The following is a 24,509-nucleotide window of genomic DNA, read 5'->3' on the forward strand; positions in this document are numbered from 1 at the left end:
CAGATGTCAGTGTTGTCCATACTGAGGAGTTCTTCAAGCGCGTGCATTTTGAGATTTAAACTCCTGGCATTGAGTAGCATAACCCTCATTTTTTTATTTGTGCTGTTTATGGAGTTGGGTTTGACTTTTATGCCTTGCCTAAAAAGGCACTATGGGGGCAGCAAGAGCCTTAGCCAGTATTCTAAAGCCTAGGGGTGACAGGTGCAAGCCATATCTTGTGAAGCAACGAGGCTTGTCGAGCATACCATCCCAGGCTGACAGACACTGGATCCCCTTTGAATGACACCAGAAGCTTAGCCAATTGTTGAAACTGATATTTTTTTCTTTATACTGCGGTATCATTCTTGGTGAGGGCAGGATGCTACTCAGGGTCAGGGTCATACCCGCCTGGGCTACATGATCAGAGAGCTCTTCCATGTCTCTTTTCATGTAGTCCAGGGAGATACGTCTCAGGTAATTCACACCAACATGAACAATGACAGAGTCATATTTGTACTTGTTTTGGAGTGACCTGAGTGCTTGTGTTATGTGGTGGATTCTGGCTCCAGACAGACAGCTAACAGTAACCTTCTCCTTGCCCAGCCTAGTGAGTGGGACGTCAGTGTGTCTGATTGTAGAGTCGCCTATTACTTGTGTGTTAGGTATGTTATTTCACCTTAAGGGCTGTGATTGTGCGGCACATTGATTTTGTGTTTTATGTGTTGTCTGGTTTGTGACAGGAGGTGCAGGTTTTTTGGGTGTCTGCTTTGGAGGTCTGTGATGCTTTTGCAGGTTTTTATTTAGAGCCTCCGAGTATGATTTTGTGTATTTATGTGTATTTTTTGCCAGTGCTGGTTTAGTAGGTCTATGTGAGGCTGGAGGTGTGGTGCAAGTGTTAACCTTCTCCTCATGACTGCCTGTTCCAGTCTTGGGTGGAGAGAGCTTAGCCTCCAATTTAACTATATAATTGCATCTCTCGCATATTTTAATGTTTTGTGGTAGGAGCAGAGGGTTGTCTGTGTACATGAGGCAGTTGTAACATTGCCTCAGGATACCCAGGTTCACCAGCTGGTCTGGAGAGTATACCTGAAATTGCCCTTTGGTCATGCCTGAATAGTAGGGTGAGCTGCTTAGTCGCTTGGTTGGTGAGGGGTGAATAATGAGCCTTGCCCTGCTGGTTAATCAAGTGTCGAGGTATATTAGTGCTTGCTATTAGGTCTGAGCAAGTGTTGGATTGTAGGATGCTTTTTAAGTGCTTAGGTTGAGAGTTAGACTACTTTCAAATTACTTTTTTACTACGTTCAGTTTCACTTAAGGCAGGCTCTGAGAATAGCATTCAACCAGTGAAAGAAGAAATTTGTCTTGGATGGGTTAAGACTCTCTGTACCGTTTATCTGGGGACTGTCTGCAGGTATTGTATTTCCTACTAAATATTGTAATTCCTGAAGCCATTGCACTTCAGGAGTAAAAGAGGATCTTTCTCACAGTAGCCTCCAACCATGTATACGTTTACTGAATAGTTCATCAGTACAGTTTTCCATGCTCAACTTCCCTACTGTTGTATTGAAGAAGTGACATTCTAGTATATTTGAAAGAAGACATGGAGAACTGCTTTGGTTATTAGACTGCATTCTCCAAATTCAATCCAGCTTCATAATTCAATCATTTTTAATATTTTCAGATTAAGCCTTCAGCGTATACATCATATGATAGCTTAATGGGCAATACTGACAGCTAGAATGAGTTCTTGTCTGCAATATAAATTCACATAGTGGCTGTAAAAATAATTTGCACAAGACAACTGCTTAGTGATGACCCCATGAGGCATGGATTCTTAAAAGCCCTTTTAAACATTTGGTACCATAATATTAATAACAGTATGTTGTGTCAGTTTATTGAAATGTCTATAGAATTATAGTGTATGTTGCTACTCCTTATCATAGAAAATAGAAGAAATGCCTACTGGGATGTAATTGGAGTACTGTACTATGCCAGGTAGTAAATACTGTTTGTAAAGGAGTGCTCTGCTGGGACTGTAAAACAAAGGTTTGATGAACGTAAGGGAAACAAGGATGATGACGGTGAAGTGGTGCACCAGTTTGTATTGTTGCCTCACAGAAAGAGGTTCTCTGGTCCAATTCTCAGCTGAGGGTGTTTTCTGTGTGGAGTCTGTATGTCCTCCTTGCATTTGTGTGGGTTTCCTCTGGGTGCTGCGGTTTCCTCCCATGTTACAAAGACATGTGTCTGGAGCATTTCTCCCTGGGCCTCTACTGAAAACTGGCTCATTACAAGTCGGACTTTCCCAGTAAACAAATGTTAGATAAATAAATGATGATGACAGAATATTCTGTTTAATAAGGATAACAAAATACCAAAGACTGATTTCTTCACTTCAGGAGCTTGTCACTACCAGACCTTTGATCAACACTAGAAGGATTTTTGCCCCCAAGGACTGGGCAATTATTGTTTCATAGGAAAGAGTAAAATGTGAGTGGTAATCCTCTCATGTTTGAGTAGATAGGGAAATGTTTGCAAAGAATTTCCTTTTGGGGGGGTTGAAACTAGTAGCGGATTTGAGATCTAAGTAATGTTAGAGGGAGTGTGGGGAGAGACTGGACTTTAATATAAATTTAATATATTAAAATAATTTAATTCATAAAACTGCATTATGGCCTGCATTTGGAGTAGGTAAGAAAGGGAAGATGGATTTTTTTTTGTAATCATAAAGAAATCACATTTGGGATTTATAGCGGAAAATGTCTTTACTTTACTTACTTTAAACGTTCATACTAGTTACCAGACATTGTTACTAAGGAATTATTAAAGTCTTTAGGTCATTGTAAATGGTCCAACATTTGGGTGATGCATTCATTACAAATGGTAGACAGAGAGGCCTTTCCTCATAATGAAGCTGACCTTTTTCTATAGAAAGAAAAACTTATTTTAGGGACTGACATGGAATACTACTGGAGTAATTACTGGCTCACTGTATCTGGTATCTGGGGGGTTATAGTGCAAATGCAGGCACTGTGAATGAGGTAGAGTCTGTAGAGGAAATCTCAGAACAGATGGGGAGACATATAAAATGTGTTTGCTGTTTGAGAATGGCTTTTTATGATATTGAGTGACACTGGCAGAATGGAATAACTTACCAATGCTACTGGAAGTAAGGAATTCACGGCCACTGAGGGTTGTGTCTTTACAATACATAGCACAATAGTAATACATTTTTTAAGCAGTGATTTGGTCCCTACTCCCACAGGTCAGTACTAAAACTGTTAATAAGCTAAATGAAGGAAAAATAGATATGGCTCAGTACATATGTTTGTTCTTTCCCAGACCTACTGTAACAAGTTAAAATGAAAAGGATGCTAGCCTGCATGATGTTGTGTAAAAACAATGTATTACTCCATTTACAGTTGTCCATACATTAGTTATATAAAATGCATATAAATGCAATTCTTCAGAAACAGATGCAACTGATGTACAATCAAAACAGTCTTACTTATGCATAGACTCAATATCCCCAGAGTTAGAGAGTTCAAACTTTTGTTTTGGTGCACCCAAAACTTCTGGGTGGGAAACACTCCAGACATTTCATTCTTTTTGCCATTAGACTGTAGAAGGAAATCATATTCAGAAGATAGTGTCCATTTTCTTGAAAGTAACAAGACAAAACAAAATGAAGAAATTACTAATATTCATGCTTTTTTTTAACTGTAGTTCCACACTATGATAGGCAGACATTGGCTTAGTAATCTGGGACACTTTATTCCCTTCTCTGCTGATGAATTTCTTTTTGTAATGAAAAAAAAAATCCACAACATGGAAACAGTAATTTGAAGCATTATGTTTTAAAGTTCTTTTCATCACAAAGATGTGACTGTTCACTTTGTGAGCAGCAGAAGTTTGAAGTCGTAGTGTGAATACATATGCTCCGCAGTCTTGCTATGCACTGATATCTGTCTGTGTGCCTTATTCCTTTAGATATCTATGCCTTTAAAAAGGGGAAAATACTTGCACACTTTTTAAGGAGATGGCTAGCTGCAGTAGCTGCAGTTGGTGTCAGAGAGAAGAGCCATAGAACTGTATCACCAATACTTTATGTAATGATAATGGGCAGGACTGAAAAACATTTTTAGGTCAGGTATTCACTCCAGACTAGATGTTCCATTATGTTTGCAAACATGACATTTTAATATCTTAGAATAGAAGGTTTTTACAAGTGGTTTGCCATTCCTGATGGTTTTATTTTAGTCAGTAAGTTTTACATTCAGGAATGTCTATCTTTGGGTCCAATTACAGTTTGCTGGAAAAGTTGATCTGTTCCAGATGGCTTATAGTTCCCTTAGGCTGAATGAGTGCAGAAAAAAGTGGAAGGAAGAATAGAGAAGTTAGTCAGATCCTGGAATTCCTGTTTAACAAATACAAAGTTTGAATGTAGTGTGAACCCATGCATTTAATATTTTAAGTAATTAACAGTAATCATTTCTACTACTGGGGGATCATTACTTATTGCAGTATATACTACATCAAGAGATTAGAAAGCTTAATGGGTAGCAATCCACAACAAATATACAGTCAAATAATTAACAAAAATTATAATAATAATAAATGACATTGTGATACAGATGATAATGGTAACATAAATGATGAAGAAGGCAGGACAGCAGCTTTGAAGTGGTACAGAAGGCAACTGGTGATATAACATCCTGACCCAATATAAAAATGGGAAACAGGGGGGCTGATAATAATGATTATGAGGAGAATGACAATAATAATGTAAATAATACTTTTTTATAATGAATAAACACTTTGGTTTCCAGCAGCTAGGTACACCTAGTGCCATTGTAGACTTTTGGATTTAGATTAGGGTAAAAGAGAGCAAAGTTTTGGGAAATACTCTTTCAATTATTATTGTGTTTCAGAAGGCAGGTGTTTCTTCCATCTGAGAGCTCTTTGCTAATGAATGATTCATCAGTGAAGGAGACAGGAATATATGCTGCATTCATACTCCATGTGATCCCAAATTTATCCACATGATGTACCAGCTCCATCAAGATGAACATTGGATTTGAGTTGTCAACTCAAGAAAACAGCATGCTTTTGGGCATCACCAATAAAGAATCACTTTCTGAATTTGACTAGACATACTCCCTACCATTAAGCAATAATATCTGACTGTGTGTGGGTATGTCAGGATTTACACAAGGTTGGTGTGGTTTGAGCACGAGGGCAAAGACTGACTGATTAAACCCCACACCATCCGTGGGTAATTCCTGATATACCCTCAAACAGACAGCAGTGAATTATTGATTTTATACAATAACACTTAAGAAAGAAATTGCTTACCTGTCTTAAATAACGTCTTTCTATAGACTAAACTCTTCTTCCATCTTCTGTGGGCTGTTGTACTGTGCATGTGTATGGGACTTACATTCCCATGCTTACACAGTACATCAGCACAGTGCAGGAGAAGCAATGTCTGTTGCTGGTTTATTTTTAATGTTTAAAAAGTTATCATTTTATGAGGGACAGTGGAGAAATACAGGGAAAACCAGGTATTATTTATTTATTATTTATTTATTTGTCCTTTGTTAACCGGGTTAGTCCACTGAGCTGGGGGCCCATTTTCAGTGGAGAGCTGAGGAGAAAAGCTCCATAAACACATGATAAAAAAGATGAGTTACATTGCAAGTTTAAAATAAAAAAGAAAGGGGCAAGATAAAAAGACACGTGACTAACAACGTTAATGCCTTGTAGATAAATCATTAAAACTATTGACAAAGCTCCACAAAAACATGATAAAAAAAATAATGCCAAAAAATAATGCACATATGTCATAACCATACCAAGTTACATTGCAAGTTTAGGAACACTAAAAAGGGCAATATAAAGAGACATGTAACATTAATGCTTTGCAGAAATCATTAAAAGTATGCAGTTTGTGCATGTACAGCAACTGAATGATAGAGGTCGAGTTGGTGGAACAAAATAGAAGACTAGTAAGTGGAGTGTAGAGAAGAATGAAGAATAATTGAATAGACAGACAATAGCAAAGAGTGGCAGTTGTGTCGGTTATAGTGGGTGGAGTGGAAGGAGACATGGTAAAGTAAGACAAAGTGGCGAGAAGGAAATGAGGAGGAAAGAGTTGGGGTGGCCAGAGAAATAAAAGGTGAAACAGGGGGTCAAAGTGGGAATGAAAGTTTAGTTTTTAAGAAAGCTCAGTGGTGTAGCTATGGATTCACAGGATTGTAAGTATAATGTATGAAGGGAATAGTTCTGGTGTGGTAGTGGCAGATTAGGTGGGGTGGAGGTATGTTTCTGTTTCATTAGGTTTTGCAGAGCATGCCTGTTTTTTTAATATTGTGCTGTCCCCCAGCATATGCCAGTAGAAACTGGTTGCTCAGTGGTACTGCTGGGGCCATACTTTTTCTACTGGTGTAGAAGTAACACTAAGCATATGGATAAACACAGTCTCAGACAAAATGTTGTTAAACCTGAAAAATTAGGACAACATAGGCCATTACTGTTGCTTAATTAATTACTTATGAGACTGCTTTTGTGTAGCATATATGTGATGCATAAATTGTTTATTCATGTCTGATGAAGTGCCTGAGAGTACGAAAGCACTTCATTTTTGTTATATTAAACTTTATCCTGGTCGTAGTCTTCTTTGGTTTAACAACAATTTTTTGTCACGGCATGTGCTCAGTTTACAATGGACACACTGGTGACTGTCAAATCAGCAGGCTTGCGTTTGAATAGCAATGAGAAGTCATTGTATAACTCATTGTTTTTCTACTTTGATCTGAAATCTTCAATCAGAGAATAACATGTTTCTGTAAATCACTGCAAAGATAATACTCCATCCTTCTCAAACACATTCATCTTAGTATGCATGCTGCAGTAGGCAGTGGTTAGAGGTGTAATACATTGTTATGTGTATTATATTCTTTTAGTGCTCAGGCAGCAGCTTAAAGACAGATCTGCAAGGGCATTCAGTTTGTTACTGATGATTTAAGTGAGGAGTGTAAAGAACAGTAAATAGATAAAACAGTCAGTCGAATGCAGAAAATGTATTATGGCTAATGTAGTCAGCCTATGTACCCCTACCTTCTTAATGCATTATGGCTAATGTAGTCAGCCTATGTACCCCTACCATCTTAATGCATTATGGCTAATGTAGTCAGCCTATGCACCCCTACCATCTTAATGTATGTAGTCACCATTTTCTGCATAGTCACTACCGTCTTGTTTTTAATCATATAATACAGGACCTTTTAACCTCATAAATATTTTCTGTTAACAAAGAAGTGTGGAAATTGTTCATTATGGTATGAACAGAATATAAATTAATGTGTATTTCACCTTTCTTCACAGGTTTTTGCAGGTTATGACTTCCAAGCTAGGAACCCCCATGAGCTAAGCTTAAAGGAGGGGCAAGAGGTAAAACTGCTAGAATCACATGACAAGAAGGGGAATCCTGAGTGGAGTCTAGTGGAAGTTAATGGTCATCAAGGTTATGTGCCTTCAAATTATCTGATGATGACAACAGTTTCTCCAGTCATGCCAGCAGCAAGGTCTGCTCACTACGGGTGGTCAATTCCACTTCATTAGATGAAAGCAACGTACAGCTCTTGAAAGCTTGAAAGGGAGAAAAAAGACTTGACTTTCAGTTTTCTAATGGTATATTTTGAAGTATGTAATATTCCAAGAAAATATAAGCATATTGTTAAAAACTGAACTTAATTTAGTTACTTTTGTCTTGAGAACTGTTAACAAAGTAAACTTTTAAGGCAAGTCACTGAGACAGATGTTTATAGTAGTGCTGCTAATCTAGCAGCTATGGCAACTGGGACTCTCCATTCCATGAACAAAAGCACAGAATTCCAAGCCCCTTGCACATTCACTTTTGTGAACAATGAATGATTGGTCGTATCTGTGAACCATGTCAAAAACTCAGAAGCTCAGGTTTAATAAAAATGCATTTTACAATGCCGTTATTCTTGCAAGTGTATTTACATACTAAAGTATGCTGCAGTTTATTTTTTGTTGATTTTAACAAGCTAAGAAACATGTGGTAATGCAAATCCAGATCCTCTAATAGCCAAAGAATAAAATGAATTGTTGGCTAGCAGATATGCCAAGGTGGTTTACAACAGTTACAACTGTGTGTATAGAAAGGCTAAAAATATGAAAAAAATAAGATGTCCAAGAAGAGAACACAGCCTTCTAAAAACACTGTATACAGGATTCCAAAGAGTTAGTACTTTTGAGATTTACATGCAAATTTTATTTGTTAATCTGTAGGTCCCTTATAGGATGCTTATAATCATTTTTATTATCAAGTTTTTATTTTGAGGATTCCTTCTGTATATATGGTTTCCATGGAGCCAATGCATTATGGAGTGCACAGCAGAACAAAGAACTTGCAGAATATTACAATATAATGCATGTTTTAACTGGAGCAAATAACTATAAGGTAAAGTGTGCCTTAAGCCAAGACAAATGTTATTTAAATTATGAGTGCAGTTAAACCTTTATACCTGTTCTTATTCAGGGAGAGTCTGGAGGCAGCTCTGAGTGTTAATGTACTTCTATGAAGCATATCATGAATGCAAATGCTATACATTTTACTGATTGACACCCAATCTGAAAAATTCTAATTGCTAATCTGTTTTAGACTGTTCAGATTCAGTATGAAGTCTGTGCAGTGTAAGAGTAAAGTTAGTATTACAAATACTTAAAACAACAAGACTACAATTAACAGCCACACGACAATGTGCAATGAGAAAAGATGGTTCATCTAGTTAAACTGCTCAGATTTTGAAAAAGATAATTTATAATACACATCAATCATCAGTTAATGAGCAGGAAGCAACCTTGTGGAGCACTATATGTTAAATGGGGAAAGGTTCTAATCCCAGCTAAGTCTTTATTCCAAAATGCAGGAATCTTACATTATTCTATACAAAGCTGTCAAGCTTCCATTTCCAAAATGGAGACTACTACTTCTCACAATCTGGGAAAATGGGCAAAATGTGGAACACTTACTAGATGTGTCAGCTAGGAAGCTCACAATATGGTTTTTAACTCTTTCTTCATGCATCTTTTGATGAATTAATATGATTTAATATTAGTCTCCATTATTTACCCTGGATTCATGTTAAAAGTCTGTAGCAGTGAATGTGTGCCAAACTCTTTCATTATGGAACTGAGCAGAACACAGGATTTTAAGACTCAAAATGAGTAATGCTCCTGTTAATGAGGTAGAATTGACAGGTATGTTTAGTAAACCACTAACAGGTATGTTTAGTAAACCACTAAGTGAATAAAACATTCCTTACTAGGAGGAAAGGATCTTTGTAACCTGATGAGATTGGACTCTTAACATTTGAACAGCAAGTAAAAAAGGACAGAATTTTGAAAAAGAACAAATAATAAATGCACATTAATGATTCATGAAAATGAAAGGCACTTCATTGCTCACTAGAAAACAACCAATGACACTTAAAATCTATGGGAAAGTAATAGTATGGGTACAGAGTGGAAATCAGGATTCAAAGAGAAAAAGCAGATAAATTTACAGCAGAATTATGATGACTTCTTGAAAGTATGAACTGTGCTAGATAAAATAAAGTTTTCACTGGTTAAGTGCTATATGTGTAAACACAAATGTGCATGCATTAAGAAAAATGCTGTAAAACAGTTTTTCTCAGCTGTTGTGCCTTGCATCCTGGATGAAGACCAGCTTGTTTCAGAGAAAACCCAAGCAAAACTCAGATTGGCTCCCTTTTTAAGATGTTGATTTGTAGGTATTGCTTCTATGTTAAGTAATGATTAGTAAAAATGTGTATCTTACTGTACATCAATGATGAGAAGTTAGTATATTGAGTCAGATCTAAGTTAAAAACATATTGTAAGGTAAAAATGAGAATGTGCCTATTCTTCTTTCACTGGACAATCCCAGCATTGGTTCTGCTATCTGGGGAAGGCTGCATATCTTTTCAATTGCTTGAAGGAGGTTTGCTATTACAAAGTCATTGAGCCAGTGCTATATAACAGGTTTCAAGGAATGCTGCAGGATACCTCCCCAAACTAATGAAACTGGTAGAGAGCAGAACGAATCTGAACAGTTTGGTGTAAACCTCTCATGAGATGTAACTGTATGGAATATAAGTAAACCTGTTCATACATCCGTTCTCCTTCAAGGATTACAGTCTGGCAGCAGAATGCATTAGTTAACTATACAGTTCTTCTGGTATAAATGCACATAACCGGCTCAACAAATGTGATTGTCAAGTTATCTTTTATGCAATACACACATAAAGCTTTTAAAATATGATTTACTCATTAAAAGTCATGCATTTGTAATTGTATTGACCAAGCAACATGTTTGTTTCATAGTTTAAATTCTCATCATGATGTAATCCATTTAATTTGGAAATCATGTTATATTTTAAGATAAGATAAGGTGTATAACTGTGGTATAAGACTAAGGTAATACAGTAGTAATCCTTTGTTTGTTGTATCAATGCAATGAACTAGTAAAGTCTTAGTCCATTTTGCTGTGCAAAAGTATCAAAAAGGCCATCTGTGCAGATGGCAATAACTAATACAGGCATTCTCTGATCTGTACAAATGTTCATTTTTGTAAGGCAATGTTGCAAGGACACTGTGTAAGAAAGCTTGCTTGATGTCTACCTTTGGTTGATGTTACTTATCATACAACAAGAACACATAATATCAGTGCTACCAGTTTCTAACATTTTATTGAGCGTAATATTTACAGCAACAGTAAAAGTAATGTAAATCATGTTATAAGTGATGTTACCAAAATGACAAGCTTACATGTATAATTCCTTGTAATATATCAACTTTCTCTGTTGTCTTACAACTGAACTAAAATGTAAACATATTCATTACAAATAAATAATGGTGTTTTATTGTGTCATCTGTTGTATTTATCTCTTTTAGATTTTTGTAAACATAGTTCCTCTACAGAAATGTATGTGAATGCAGCTTACTATTAACTCTTTCCTTGTTAAGGTCTAATATTGAAAAGTGCATCTGAGCAATACTAACTTACAATGTACATGGACAGCTCCAACACAAAATAAGTCACTAAAATAACTGCAAGAAAAAGGGTGTAAATAATATAGAAACCAAAAGCACGTACATACAACGTAACTATAAAGGAACAAACTGGTTTGGGATAAATACAAACAGGACCATACTTTGTCCAGTCCTCAGGATGTGCTCATTTTATTTGCACAATGTCATGTCCTATCATTCTGCAATATAGGAGTGCCCAAATTATGAACCTAGGTCTGCATGTAGCTGCTGATGAAGTAGGCAGTGGATGAATGCATTTATGGTATTAGAAGCTTTTCTCCTTTTGCATAACATACTGCATTTGGTGTATGCTTCCTATTTTGCACAATGGTATAGGAGTTATAAACAATCTTGTAACCATCTTAACAGTTATGTCTAAGACTGGTAGGGTTACCTTCTTTTGCAAACTGCTACTCTTACTCTACAAAAAAAAAATGAAATGAAATTATAGATTGTGATGAAGGACTGAGGCTACATTTTAATTCTGTACCAACTTATATAGTAAAGTGATATCACGGACTTACAAAATCTGATCCAGCGAAGGTATGTAGAGATGGCTAGCTAGTGGGGGTCATACCACTTGTACCAAACAAATCAAAAGAAAAATTATATACGAGTATACATCAATACAAACAGTAAATTAAAAAAAAAACTAGTATAAACATATATAGGAAATATACACTGTTGCCCTGCATTATGAGCCTGAACCATCCACACTCAGATAAGCCCTACACTGAGCAATTACAGGTAGAGTTACCAACCCTGATTTTACAGTCATTTTCATACATCCCTTCAATTTCAGTGCTTTACAGTGACAGTTTCTTCACAGTAACTACAATCTGAACAAACTACAGCACATTCTCACATAAAGTATTTCTCAGGAAGAGCAATAAAACTTCATTTATTTCATAGGTTCATAGATTAGTACTAAGCTAACTGCCCTTGCCATTTTTTTAGCCAATTATCCCTCCTGAGACTCAAAAACCTGCACCTTTGTGTTTGTAAGGCAAGGGCAAAACCATTAACACACCCTCCCAACCCTTTTGTTTTTGCTTTCCGGGGTAGAGCACACTGATCTCTGTTGACTTTTATTATTTATTATTTATAAAAACTCCTTTTTCCTTAGTCAATGTATTTCACTGCCACCCGTCCACATCCAACTCAAGTCTTAAAATGAAAGCCAAATAAAATATTTAAAAAAATGAATGGTAGTTTTTAACAGAATGGTCTAGCTCAACAGAGATGGATACAAGTGGCAGTAAATAAAATAACAAAATCTTTTCATGTTACTGCAAACATTGTACATTCTCATATATTTTCATTTCACAGCTTTCTTGCTCTTTTACTAACAAAGTAATACAAGCTTATATTCAATCCTCACAACCTGTATTACCTTTTGTAGGTAGCTGTCCACATTTTGACAGTATTCTAGCTTCCTGAAGCTAGAATGTGAACCCTTACAAGATACAAGTTGGTAGAAGCATTCACAGTAGCATCCTGTGATATGGGACCTTCATTTCAGGAATATTCTGTTTCTCTCATCTGAATTGCTGACTTTGGTATCACACACCCTGTGATGTCCAGATAATATCTCACTGAACTGCCACCAAATAATGCGATGCCCCCTACTATCTTGGGTCAGTAACTAAGGAGCTTCAGTCCTCACTACTGACTCCAATGTGAGACTGTCACTTAAACAGGAGTAATATGTCACAATTTATCCCCTAAGAGCACAAAAGGAACACACTCTATAGCTTGGGACTGGACTATATACTTCTATTCACCCTTAATATAACTCCTCACTACACACTTCAGAGCAATGTGTCCCAGTTTAAGACCTCTGATACACTCACACGTAAATAGATTAAATCTCACATATCCAAACACTTCTAGGAAAGCCTGACACAGATTTCCAGCTGTGTCCTTTCCCCAAAAATAATAAGGTAACACTCTGCCACATATCAGAGATTCTTCATGCCCTTTTAAAGGAGTGTCCAATTATGAAAATTAAATATTAAAACAAATAGTAGCAAATGACCTAAGCAGCCAGGCTTTCGGAATGGCCCAGGAAGTTATCAAGGCAAGTATAAGCACTCTACAATCACAAAAAAAAAAACACCAATTGATCAGCCACAATGTAAGTTAATAAAAATATTTAATAATGAGCAAAATGATTAAAAATACAAAACAGTAATTTCTAATAAACAGATAGAACTCAATCACCATGAAATAAAATCAATACTGTAGAACAGAAATCCAACATTCAGAAAAACTCTGATATAACACATTAGTTATAATTTTCAATCTGATTAAAGATCACTGTCCCTGATCTAAACTAAATTACTGCAACAGAGCTAAGACAGACTTATAGTTCATGGTGAGACCTTTTAGAACACCTCACAGCTACTTTTAACTGTCTTCAGCAGGTTCATTTATAGACTAGCTAAACTGTCACAACTGTTCTAGTTCTAATTTTCATTTCAAATTTTGAAAATCAGCCAACAGCTGTTTACTGTAGTTCTTTCCTGTCTTTCAGCTTCTGACAGTAACACATAGCAACTATCAACATTCAAATTACATAATCTGTAGATCAGCTGAATCTGAGACAGTTTACCTTTAGAATCTTTCTTCACAAACATGCACAGTCAGAAATGTAAAAGAACACTTCAAGTCTTTAAAACATTCTGTACAAACAGATCATAAATCAACATGTGAGAACATATTTACAATATCATAGCTAGTCATGCTGGCATATAATACACAGGTTAATCTGAAGTTATGTACAAAAATTTCAGCCAGACATGCTAGCACAATAACAATGTCTAATTTCTTCACATTTCTCCCCCACCCCCATGATTCAAGTATGGTTTTCAAGTGACTTGAAAAACAGCACTTGTTAAAAATGGGTCTATCTGGAACTATTAACCCATTCCTCTCCTGGACAATCCATCTGAACTGACATTATTAACCCCCCTGTGGTATTGTATTATCATGTCATATGCTTGTAACCCTAAACTCCACCTCAGTAACTTGGTATTTTGCTTGCTAACTCTATTTAGGCAGGTTAAAGGGTTATGATCTGTGACTACAGTGAATTTTCTTCCATAAAGATAGCGCTGCAGCTTCTGCAATGCCCATAATATGGATAGAGACATTGTTTCCACAGCTGCATAACTTTCTTCCCTAGGTTGAAGTCTGTGGCTAAGATATACTACTGGGTGCTTTTCTCCTTCTGAGCAACCTTGGCCGAGTACAGCCCCAACCCATAATTGATGCATCTACTTGCACAACAAATTCTTTACTATAATCCAGGCTGGCTAACACAGAGGGCCATCCCAAAATCTCCTTAAGTGTTTGGAATGCCTGTTCACAGTCTGTGGTCCACACTGCCTTATCTGGTTTATTTTTCCTAATTCCGTCATTAAGGGGTGCAGCTATTGCACTATAATTGGACACTAATTTTGTATAGTACCACACTGTCCCTAGAAATATTCTCACTAGCTTTTTAGTAACAGGAACTGGCCACACTTGAATAGCTTCCACTTTGACAGGTTCTGGCTTAATCTTACCATTCCCCACTCTGCGTCCTAAGTAAGTGACCTCTGCCCTACCCAACTGACACTTACTGGGTTTAATGGTTAATGCTGACCTTTTTAATCTATCCAAGACCTCCCTAACATGTTGAAGGTGCTCTTGCCAGGAATGGCTATAAATAGCAATGTCATCCAAGTATGCTAGATCATAATCTCTTGCTCCTACTAAGACACAATCTACCATTCTCTGGAAAGTTGCTGGGGCCTTTTATATTCCAAGGGGCATCCTTGTAAATTCATATAACTCAAAAGGAGTTACAAAAGCTGACCTCTCTCTTGCCATGGGAGTCAAGGATACCTGCCAGTATCCCTTGGTCATCTGTTCTCAGCACAGGGTGTGCATCTGACTCTGTTTAACTGTTTTATTTCCTATAGTCCTAGCAGAGCATAACATTAGCATCATTCTTTGGTACCAGCACTACTGGTGAAGCCCAGGGACTATTGGATTCCTGAATTACCACCAGTTTTAGCACTTCCCTTATCTCCTCCTTCAGAGTGTGTTTAACTCTCAGGCACTCTATAAAAGATATTTGCTTGATAGGTTTTTGGGGTTCTGTGCCCACATGGTGTTGCACCAATTCAGTACACCCAGGTTTCCCTGTGAACATGTCTCCAAATTCCTTTAATATTGATCTTATCTCTTGTACTTGATTAGGAGTTAACTGCTGCAATATGGCTACCTATTCAACAGAGGTGTCAGTTCTAGCTTCACCACGAAGGTGGGTTACCATATTCCCTTCAGACTCATCCTGCTATCCATTATGAATACTCAGTACTAGGGTCTCCCTATCATGATAAGGTTTCATCATATTGACATGGTACAGTTTGCACCCAGTCTCCTACCTACCTTCCAGGTTTACCATGTAGTTCACATCAGTGACTTTCCTTACCACATCAAAGGGTCCCTCCCAAGCTGCTTGGAATGCATTATGTCTGACAAGAACAAGTACCATAACCTTCTGTCCATCAGCATACTCTCGCACACGAGCATTCTTATTGTACCAAACAGTTTTCTGCTGTTGGGCTAATGCTAAGTTATCTTGGGCCAAACCCATAAGCTCTTTAATTCTTGTCCTAAAGTTAAGGACATATGCCACAACAGACTCCTGGTGAGATTCACTCTCACCTTCCCAATCATCTCAGACCAAATCTAAAGGCCTCTCACCCTATGCCAGTATAACAACTCAAAAGGTGAGAAACTTATAGATACCTGTGACACTTCCCTGTATATAAATAATTGTTCCACTCCCTTTCAAACTGGTCTGCAAATGCCTGTAATATAATCTTTAATGTAGAGTTTAACCTCTTCACAAGACTATTAGTCTGGGGGTGGTTTTAAGATGCTTCACCCCGCAACACTTACACAAACAGCTCAGCAGGTCTGACATGAAGTTGGTGCCTCAGTCAGTCAGTATCTCCCTTGGAAAACCTACCTTCCTGAAAATTTCTAGCATTAGCTACCTTCTCTGCTTCAATAGGTGACAGAGCTATCATGTCAAGGTATTTGGTAGTATAATCCACTACCACCAGGATATATTTTCTCCCTGTAGAACTTGGGAGTACTCAAAAGCCCCACAATATCCATTGCCAGTCTCTGAAATTACTATTCAGTAACAGGCAAAGGCATTAATGGAGCCTTAACCTTGTCCCCTGCCTTGCCTACTTTTTGGAACTGTTCACAAGTCCTAAAATATCATACCATATACTTTACAATTCCAGGCCAACATAAATTCTGCATAATATGTCTCATAGTATGTTTTATACTCCTATGACCTGAAAAAGGGATGTCATGTGCTATGGCTAAAAGTGGCAGATGTTAAGTTATAGGCACTACCAACTGCTGTAATAGCTCACCTTCTAGCCGACCTTGAGGAGTCCACTCTCTATACAGCAAACCTTTGTGCCAGTATACAGCCTCCCCTCTACCTTGAGCCTCAGGTGCTTCCTTAGCCATCTTCCTCAAGCTTTGTAATGTAGGGTCCATAAGTTGAGCCTGTCTCAGTTCTACCTTTGTGACATTCCCAAGAACCCCATCCACAGGAAGCCTAGTAATGTCCAACAGCTATGCCTCACTGTCAGTCTGGGTACTATCCCTTACCTCCATCCTTGCAGTCATCATGTCCAAGGGAACATCAGTACCTACCAGCAACTGTGGCACACTTTCAGATGTACTGCTACAGGATAGCTCCTTTTCTGAAACAGCCACCACACAAGTCGCAGCTTCAGGCATGAGATCTGTCTGAGTCTCCCCCAGGCTACTAGACCTGCATGCCTATTTCCAAGCTTGACTGTGTGTCACTGCATGCACACAAGGTACTGCATCATAAAAGTCATTCCCTATCAGGACATCTGCAGGAATATCCTCAAACACACTTACCTATTTGCTTCCTCTTCCACCTTCCCAGTCAAGATGAACCCTAGCCAAAGTTATTTGCAATGGGGACCCTCCCAAAGCTCTGACTGGAGTAGACTGCCCAAGCAAGTACTGCTCTTCTCTAACCACTATAGGGCTTACAATGGTTATATCAGAAGCTGTGTCTGTCTTAGCACCAACCTCTTGACCATCTACTAAGACAGGATATAAATTTGGGTGATAGTTTGGCAGCCCTGTTGTTTCCAAACAACTTACCACTGGCAGTTTGTCATTCCCACTTGCTGACTCCCTCACCTTTTGTTTCTCACCTTGCCTCGGTAGAAATATGACTGCTACCTGTTTCCTCTGGTTACACTTGAAACATCTAATCCCTAACTGTATACTTGGACTAGTAGTTTCTCCTGTTACTGGTGTACTCTGTTTGAGCGGTTTAAACTGCCTACCATGGGTTCCATTATGACCATGTGCAGCACTGTGTATTGTCTTATTCATTGGTGCTGTGCTTGCTAAGTAGAGATCCTCTTTACTCCCCAACTCCTCTGCAGAGTTACACTCTCGGTCTGCTAACCAGATTCTCATATCATCAGGCAAAGTACTGAGGGTTTGTTCCTGCAACAAAATGCCTGCCAGTCCCTAAAAAGTGGTGACCTGACACCCACTTACCCATCTATGAAAGTAAGTACTTAAATCAGGAATATAATCACATACACTTTCATCTGCCTTGTGTCTGTGTTCATGAAATTTTTTCTATAAGCTTCAGGTGTTAGTTTAAAACAATCTAGAAAACAATTCTTAACTTTAACATAATTCAAACAATCTACATCAGACAATTTTGACATGGCCTGAACAGCTGTACCACAGAGTAAGGGAGTCAAGAGCTAAACCCAGAGCTCATGGTCAACATCATTCGGTCTACATACCCTGTCAAATATATGAATAAAACTATCAAAATCATCCCCATTTCTGTATTGAGGAAAAAGCTTACTGACATTTACATCTTCTGGGGTCCAGTTATCCCTTCCCAATTACCTCCATGACCCTCTCAAAGGGTAAGAAGCTTCACTTCATGCCGGTGCTCTTGTTTTCCTCTGCTTCTAAATGTTTGACCTCCAGTGGTTGGACTTCCAGGCACAATCTCTCTTCAGCCTCCAGTTATTTGGCTTCTAGTTCATATTGATGCTGCTTCTCCTTAGCCTCCAGTTCATATCTGCACTACTTCTCCCTTTCATCAGTCTCCAGTTAATACTGATGCCACTTCTCTTCAGCTTCCAGTTCATATTGATGCTGCTTCTCCTTAGCCTCCAGTTCATATCTGTGCTGCTTCTCCCTTTCATCAATCTCCAGTTAATTCTGATGCCGCTTCTCTTCAGCTAATAGTTCATATTGACGCTGCCACTTCTTGGCCACCAGATGTCACATTCTATCCTCAGCCTCTAGTCATTTGGTCTCCAGGTGCAGTCTCTCTTACTCCAGAAGGATTTTCAGGGCCTCCAAAAAAAATGCAGACTGTCCTGTCTTGGCAGGCTGCACATCCCCAATACCAAACTGGATATCCTCCAAACAGCTGGCCTGAGTTGAAGCTGGAACCAATGCTGAAATCATTGCTTCCTTAGACAGATTGGCATGCACCAGTCCCCTGGCTTCACACTTCTTGCCCAACTGGTTCTTTGTCAGATTACTATAGTCTTCTGCTGATATCCTTGCCTACTATCCCTGACTAAATCACTAAGAAATAAATAAAACTATGGTGAACTAAGATTCTGTATGTTTACTTTGTGGCTGTTGAGAGTGCACACTACCCACAGCCTACTGAAGTCCAATTAAAAATCCCACACCGCTGGCACCAAATAATGTGACGTCCCCTACTATCCTAGGTCAGTAACTAAGGAGCTTCAATCCTCACTACTGACTCCAATGAAAGACTGTCACTTAAACAGGAGTAATATTTCACAATTTTCCCCTAAGAGCACAACAGAAACACTGTCTAAAGCCTGGAACTGGACTCTGTACTTCTGTCCACCCCTAATGTAACTCATTATACACTTCAGAGCAATGTGTCGCAGTATAAGACCTTTGATACTCTCTCATACCTCTCAACCTGGAAACATCAAAAATCTGGACAAAGGACCATGAAAAATAGGTACAAATCTATACATTGATTAACATAACATTTGCATACATAATTATGTAACCCCACCCACTTCAATGGAATTGTGTAATACCAACTTTCAAATACAAACTGAAGAATAGACAACCAAAATATGACCCCAAAGTCCCACCTGCAGCCATTCCAATATCCCATTACTTGGCTAGTTCTCCCCATTTACCATACATACTGTAATGTGCATACTGCTTTACTTCTACAATGATTTGAATTTTATTTTACATTTTATAGCACAAACACTAATAGACATCTGCTAAACAAAGCAATGCAGTCTCACAATAAAAACAAGTTTAGCATTAAAACTTCTTTGCCCTTGAAACTCGCATTCACTGAAACAACATTGAAAACCACATCTAAAGAAAATGGGGTCTATATGACTACACCGAAAGATCAGAACAGCGAATGTATGTACATGGACACATTTACGTCGATGTACATACTGAGCAAAACACCTAAACAGGGAAAACCAGAATGCCGAACGTGTTTCATCATCATAATGCGCCACACAGGTAAGTAAAATCTAAACTAAAATATTACATTAATTAGCTTTTGCAGGGGGGCAAGCCCCCTGTACCCCCCTACTTAAATATACCAACTCTGAGACTACACTACAGTGGGGAAAAGGATATATTTCCTTATCCCCACCATCGTGCTGCTAGCTATAAAACATGTTTGGCGTTCCAGTTTTCGCTGTTTAGGTGTTTCGCTCTGTATGTATATCAATGTAAATGTGTCTATGTACATACATTCACTGTTCTGATCTTTTGGTGTAGTCATATAGAACCAAGAAAATGCATCTGGTCAGTGGCGGATAAAGATTACCTTTGGGCTGTTTTCAAATCATAAGCCCCTTGCGCACAAAACGTATATGTGTTCTTTGATATACCATCCTGACTGTATTAAATTATATTCCTTGTATAATACAGTACACTTGGTAGAGCAGCTTTTAAATTTATTGTTTTGAATATTTAATTATTTGTTGTGTTAAAATATGTTAACAGAGCTGCTTACCATATGGCCGCTCTTAGCTTGTCTAGCTACCTGTTCTCCTAAGGACTGATTTTTACAAGGAAAACATACTTGATAGCTGTTGTCCAGCATCTGGATTAAATGTTTAACATCAAACAAGGAAACAGCATTGTAGAAAACCTTAACAATTATTACCTGCATCACAGTCTGATTGCAAGAGTAGTCTATAAAGCTAGTGATACATTTTAACTGTTTGTAGACCACTAAAAAGCATATACAGTGCTTTGTTGCTGTACAGAGCTTCTGAATATCCATATATTACATAGTTTAAGTGACAGTGTTATGCCTACTTGACTGGTGACTAGTTATTAGTGCGGATAAGGTCTTTCTCATAATAAATGTTTTCTTTCTAGGCAGCCCCCCTCAAACTACCCCGGTATAAGAAACTCCTGACTTGAAGGATGTCACCCTGAAAAACTTTACCCTGATACAAGTCTTTGAAGTCCAACCTGCAGTTTGAATAAGCTTAATGCCATAACATGTACTAGTACCATGTCACTCTACCTATGTACTGTTTCATGCTGTCCTGGGTCTAAAGGCACCTCTAGGCTCCCTCCATAATGTGCAACTTAGCTAGATTTTCCCATGGATCTTACCTCTTTAACCTACAAATCTACCCTGCACATAGTAATTTCACCCTGCTCCCCTTCACATAGCCCATAAAATATATCCTGCAGCTCTTAATTAATCTCTGCAAGGGTACAATCTATAGCTTAAAAATAGCCCATAAATTTGGTGTAAAATTAAACCAGTAAAATACAGCCAAAAATATACATTTGGTGTAAACAGAAACAAGTAAAAAGATACATTTGGTGTACAAAGAAAAGAAACAAGTAAGCTCAGGGATATAACTGGAGTTAGTGTTAGCCCCGCTGTGCTTGGGCACGCTCCACTCCCCTCCCTGCCCCCAGTACCACCTGCCCCCACTAGTACTACATTTCAACTAGACTTAGCCACCCCCTCATGTTAACCACCAATCATTGAATCTGCCCCACCCCATGTACCCATTTCCTTCTCTTCCACTATTCCACATCCTGTAAGCACAGTCTTCCATCTAACTACCTTACAATCACAAACACCACCTCTCATCATCCACCACACCCACCCCATCCCAAGCAGATCTCTCACTCATGACCAAACCAAACTATGCCCAAACTACTCAAACCCACATACATACACCTCTTACTATTGCTCCTAGGTATATCCACCCTCCCACTGCTAACGTCTATCACCAGCTACCAAAACCAACTTAATTTTATCCACATACCAAGAATAACTACTTCCACTAACATTATTACAACACACCCTTTCACTCAACTAGTCCCATACCACTACCAAACCTTCTTTATTACCACTATGCACACAGATTACAGCCATCAAACTACCAGTCTCAAACAACTATAAAGAACTTTAAAACCCTAAACAAACTACTCAAACTCTATTTTTACCTCAGAACCCAACTAATTAACTGCAGTAATATACACCCAAACCCAGGCCCACAAAATCTAGGAGCCCCAACCCTCAACTTGAATGATACCCTACTCCACCGAGACAAATCCTCGCTCCTCATTTTAAATTTAAATGTCAGAAGTATACTTAACAAAGTCCACAACCTTCATGCACTACTCTCCTTTTATCAACCTGAGATAGTCATACTAACAGAGACTTGGCTTAAACCAGGCAACCACAACAATGAAATCACTCCACCAGGTTACAATATAATTCATAGTGACAGAATAGGTAAAAAAGGGGGAGGTGTTGCTATAGTGTATAAATCTCACCTCATCCTTGAGAAAGTAGACATAACAACCCCAGACCTAGATAAAGTTTAACTCATTCTAACAAAACTAAAACTTAATGATAGTAAACACATCAACATCATAGGCTGCTACATCCCTCCAGGCAATAATATCCCCATTACAGAAAAGCTACTAGAATGGATATTTAACTCCCTCCCCCAGGAAAGCATAGTATTAGGAGACCTTAATACTGACTGGCAAAACTGTTCTAGTCAAAACCCACTCTCCCATATTAACCTACATGGCCTAACCCAACTCATCACTTCCCCCACAAAAACAGACAAGAGAACCAAACACCAATCCACTCTAGATTGGATACTTGTATCCCACCCATCACTAATATCCCTAGCAGGGTGTCTACCAGACACCCTGAGTGACCACAAAGCCACATTTTTACTTAGATCAAAATCACCACAACTGACCCAAATATCTACATGCCTAATTAGAAACAAAAAACATTTTAACCACTCCAGCTTTATAAACAACCTAAAAATGTGTAACTGGACCCCCCTAAAAAGCCTACCTCTTGATGAAGCTGTACTATATTTCAATACTACCTTCTTAAACACCCTTAACCATCACACCCCCTCCAGAACAACAAGAATTAAAACTAAATATGCCCCCTGGTTAACCCCAGACACAAAATCCCTCCTCAAAAAAAGAAACAAAGTCTGGACCAACTACCTGAACAGTAAATCCCAATTGAGCAAACAAATATACGTTGATCTAAGTAACAAACCCAAAAAACTCACCAAAACAGACAAAACATCTTACTACCAAAGGTTACAGGATAAGCACAGGAACAACCCACAAAAATTTTGGGCAGCAATTAACTCTATTCTACAACCAGGAAAAACAACTATCCCAACCCCAAAAATAGATAACAACCAAGAAGACATTCCCACTCAATTTAATAAATACTTTACAGAAACTATAGTTCATAGTTCATAGGTTAGTACTAGCCTAACTGCCCTTGCGAGCCATTTTAAGCCTAGCCAATTATCCCTTGTTCATAGGTTCATAGGTTCATACTAGGCTATCTGCCCTAGGGCATTTATAAGCCTAGCCAGAGTGTGTATGGCTTTCGCCACCCATTTTAAATTAATTTTGCTATGCCCTTTTTCGAGGTTAGTATACTGCGCTTCTGTCTAACAGTGACACAGAAGTGATACCCGGGGTAAACCTACGATTTCCCATCCACTCATCAAGATTCCTCTTGAAGAGAGTCAATGAGGGACTCTGCCTAACCTGGACTGGGATTTTATTCCAGAGTGAAGGGAGCCTCTGGGTTATGAATCTGTCCCTCCAGCATGTCCTATTTATTTCAGTGCTGAGGTTTAAGTCCCTCGCCGTGGTTCGATGGGATTTGATTTTCTGAGGTGCAGCATGTCCATTAATTCCGGGTTGGACATGGCTTTATAAGTCAGGCACAGATCGCCTCTGAGCAGGCAGTATGCCACTGAGTAGAGCTGGAGTTTCTTTAACGGGCAGCATAAGACATCTGTTTGAGACCCTTGATCCTCTTGGTGAGGTACTTTTGGGGTCTTTCCAGTTGCTGCAGGTGTCTGGTAAGGTACATCCCAAAAGGGCATTGTACTCAATTATGGGCCTGATGAGGGATGAGTAAAGAGGCACGATGACCTCCTCTGATCTAGATGTGAATCCCTTCATGATTAGGTGGGCTATATAAAATGTTTTTCTAACCACTTTGGCCACGTGGTTGTCAAATGAGAGATTGCTATCAACTTGGGTCCCCAGGTCCCTAATTACTTCTTCTGTACTTAATGGATTACCACCTATGTGGTAATTTGTGGGCACTTTGTTTTTGCCAAAGGGGATGACTATACACTTTTTGGCTTGAGGCCATGGCTCTGGCACCAGTTGTGTTTCTATGAGGCCCTTTTGGAGGATGCTTGTGTCAGCTGGAGAGTCTATTATGGTGCCCAGTTTGCAGTCATCTGCGAACTTGGTCAGCCACAGTCCTTCCATATTGGCCTGTACCTCCGAGAAATATATACCGAACAAGAGAGGTCCCAAGATTGAGCCTTGTGGGACGCCACTTGTAACTGGTTTGGAGTCTGATATGGCTCCAGCTATTCTAACCATGTGGGTTCTGTCCTTGAGCCAGTTTGCAACCCATCTAGTGACATAGGGGTTTATATTTAAGCTGGTGAGCTTATCTATAATGCCCGAGTGGGTATTGTATCAAGGCTTTGCGAGGTCCAGGTAGGCTGTGTGGACCACCTTCCCCTTGTCAGTGGCCTTGGTGACTGTTTCAAAGAAATTGACCAGGTTTAAGAGGCAGGATCTGCCTGTAACAAAGCTGAACTGGGTAGGATCCAGTGTCTGTAGGTCCCCAATATCTTTATTTATAAGGTCCATGATGATCCTTTCCATAGCTTTGCAGACCAAGCTAGTGAGACTTATGGGGCGATAGTTTCCAGGATCCGTTG

General features: G+C 38.7%; 1 protein-coding gene across 2 annotated transcripts in view; it reads left to right on the top strand.

The window, feature by feature from the left end:
• ARHGEF37 (Rho guanine nucleotide exchange factor 37) overlaps positions 1–10,934 on the top strand; it is a 1,079,989-nt gene extending 1,069,055 nt beyond the window's left edge. For both annotated transcript variants that reach the window (XM_044067741.1, XM_044067740.1), the window contains exon 16: positions 7,363–10,934. In XM_044067741.1, coding sequence (XP_043923676.1) covers positions 7,363–7,599 — 237 coding nt within the window. In that variant the 3' untranslated portion in view covers positions 7,600–10,934. The remainder of the gene's footprint in view (positions 1–7,362) is intronic.
• Positions 10,935–24,509: the final 13,575 nt, after the last annotated feature.

Source organism: Protopterus annectens, chromosome 3.part1 (genome assembly GCF_019279795.1).
Source record: "Protopterus annectens isolate FY-2018-M chromosome 3.part1, PAN1.0, whole genome shotgun sequence".
NCBI lineage: Eukaryota > Metazoa > Chordata > Ceratodontiformes > Protopteridae > Protopterus > Protopterus annectens.